A 2,912-nucleotide genomic window follows, 5' to 3' on the forward strand; every position below is an offset into this window, starting at 1 on the left:
ATATATACAATTTATAACTAAATAGAAATAAAATATTTGTATATATATTTCTATGAATAATATATATGAATTATACAAACTCTATAAATATATAATATCATATAATTATAATATGAATTTATTTATTTGTACTTTTCTTAAAAAATTAATTTTTTTAAATTAAAAAAAATATATATTTTTAATTTTAATTAATTATTTTCGTAAGAATGTAAATTGATTAAATAATTAAAATATTTTAGATTATGTATTTTATAATCTAAGATTTTTTTAAAAATTTTATTCTTATACTCAATTGATGCAACTATAAAATGTAAAAAATTGCACTTAATTTACTTGAAAATTCTCTTTAAACCATGTTTCTTTCTTTCAATGCTCCTCTTATATTTTTCTCTATTTCTTGTGTATTGTAACTTCTTGCAATTATACAAATCATCCTATATTATATATTTTGTTATTTATCATCTAATGTTTTTTTTTATATTTTTATTATTTTAATTAGTATTAAAAAAACAGTTTTTAAAAATTATAAAAATTAGTATTATGTTTTTTTAAACTTTTATTTTCTATTCCTTCGTAAAATAAATTTTCACTTTTAATTCTCTTTTAACTTTATAATTCAATACTTTATAAATATTCTTCAAAAATTTATCTTAAATTATTTAACAAAATTTTTATATATAATTTAAAAAAATTATAATAAAAAAAATTAAATTAAAATGTGATTAATAAATAATAACTTTAAATTAATAAGAAAATTAATTAATTGATATAAAAGAGCTAGGATTGAATAAAAAAGTGTGAAATTATTTACCTATTTTATAATTTTTTTATATTAATTTTCTATATATAATATTATATATAATCTATATATAATCTATATATAATATTATATTTCTAATAATAATTCTTTCTCATATAAATTATTAAATTTCACTTATTAATCAGTATTTTTAATTAGTTATATTAACATAACAAATAATATAACAAATTTTTCATTGATATAAAAATAATACTTCCTTTATTATCGATAATGTAAATTACAAATCTCCTACAGATGTCACTTTTGTACAATTGATTTAAATGTTCGGTCGGTAAGAAAGAAAGTATATATGCATCTCAATTTCGAGAATCAAATATTTTAAGAAAATGCACACATGATCTAATGAATTATAATTATATTTAAAACATTTAATTTCTTTTTTTGACAAAGTTCATTTATATCATCTCACCTATTAAAATAGTAATTAATTATTTAAATAGCTATTAATACATATATAATTATATAATAAAGTTTCTATATTATCTTTATTTATATTCATATTTTATAAGAAAATATGAAACTTATAAACTATAAAATTTAAAAACTCATAATTAACAATAATAAAAAATTGTTGATTGTTCTAATTCATTTTCAAATGATTCGATATCTATAGAACGTAAAAACTTAGATAATTCAATGGCAAGTAGAACGATTTAAACAAAAAAAAAAAACAAACAATAAACGTTTGATCGTATATGAATAGTACTTCAGAATTTTTACAACGATAAGATACGAAAAAACTTTAACCGATCGACTGAATTTAAAAAAAACGCTATGGCGATAACGATCGTTTTGCGCAGATTCAACCACTGCGGTAGTTAAATCAACAATCGATGATGGCCAAACAGTAACATCGAAACAACGAAAAGAAGTATTATAAAAAAATAAACAATACCAAACACGGAGATGTCATGTAACACGATAACACAATAAACGAACCAAAAAGCGATTCTACAATCGCCGTGTTACATCAATGTGCCCATTGACATAACCTCAAAGGCAACGTGATCATTGTATCCTATAAGAGAAACTATCGTTGTTTCGGCGAAAACACGGCCCTATCGAGAAGGTTCTCGTCGCAAACGACGCAATGCCATGGAAAAAGTCAACGAAACTTGCGCAGGAGCTGGCAGCAAAGTCAAGAGCCCTCGCAGTTGACACATGTCAAGCGTGCAGTGCAACTCGAAAAAACGTCGGGACGACTAACAACACACAATTACGAATACGGATGTAAAATCGACACTCACCGCTGTGTCCGGTGTTACTCGACGACTGGCCCATTATTCACACGCCAACAGCGATGGCAAGCACAAGATAAAGCACACGGCGATCGCGGCTGGCTCACGTGAAAAAGCGGATGCATGAGTGCGCGAAAGATCGACACATTTTTCGAAAAATACTATCACATCGTGTACCCGCAGTGTCGCTACGACAGAGACGGACGGCCGCTTCGAAGCAACGAGGTGATTGGCCCGTGGACTGATGCGCATGCGCGACCCGCGGAATTTTGAATTCATCCTTATTATCTCCTCGTTTCCACAGATTCTGATAATTTCTCATCGAGACCTACGGAATATCACTGCTTCTAACTCATCGCATATAAAGTAAGTACAATGAATATCTCTAACAATAAATAATTATATTTTATTATAATAATAATAATAATAAATAATTATATATTATTCAGGGACGATTAATTAGATATCTATTTCAATAATCTTGATATTTATATTAAATAATTTTAATATTATTTTTATACAAGTAATCAAAAATTTTGATAAATATATAATTTATACAAATATATAATATATTGTACATATAATTTTTAGTAATTTAAAAATTGAAACATGCTAAAATTTATATATTTATATTAAAAATTTTTTAATATAAATTATAAATATTTAAACGTATATAATAACAAAATATATAAAAAAATTATTTAATAACTTTTATTATTCTTTATAAAGTCATTATCAAAATATATTAGTATAATAAAATTTCCCTTGAGACACTTTGTTATGTAGTCACTTAATATCACTGTGCATGAATTATGTCTTAGTCAATAACCTGGCGATGCGATGAACAAGATATT

At 24.1% G+C, this 2,912-nt stretch overlaps 1 protein-coding gene across 1 annotated transcript in view; it reads right to left on the reverse strand.

The window, feature by feature from the left end:
* The window catches only part of LOC102677440 (protein neuralized), a 181,030-nt gene extending 178,750 nt beyond the window's left edge, over nucleotides 1-2,280 (reverse strand). The window contains exon 1 of the mRNA XM_006618874.2: nucleotides 2,068-2,280. Within this exon, the coding sequence (XP_006618937.1) occupies nucleotides 2,068-2,101 (34 nt within the window). The 5' untranslated portion in view covers nucleotides 2,102-2,280. The remainder of the gene's footprint in view (nucleotides 1-2,067) is intronic.
* Nucleotides 2,281-2,912: the final 632 nt, after the last annotated feature.

This window comes from Apis dorsata, unplaced genomic scaffold, assembly GCF_000469605.1.
Source record: "Apis dorsata unplaced genomic scaffold, Apis dorsata 1.3 scaffold_381, whole genome shotgun sequence".
In the NCBI taxonomy this organism is placed as follows: Eukaryota; Metazoa; Arthropoda; class Insecta; order Hymenoptera; family Apidae; genus Apis; species Apis dorsata.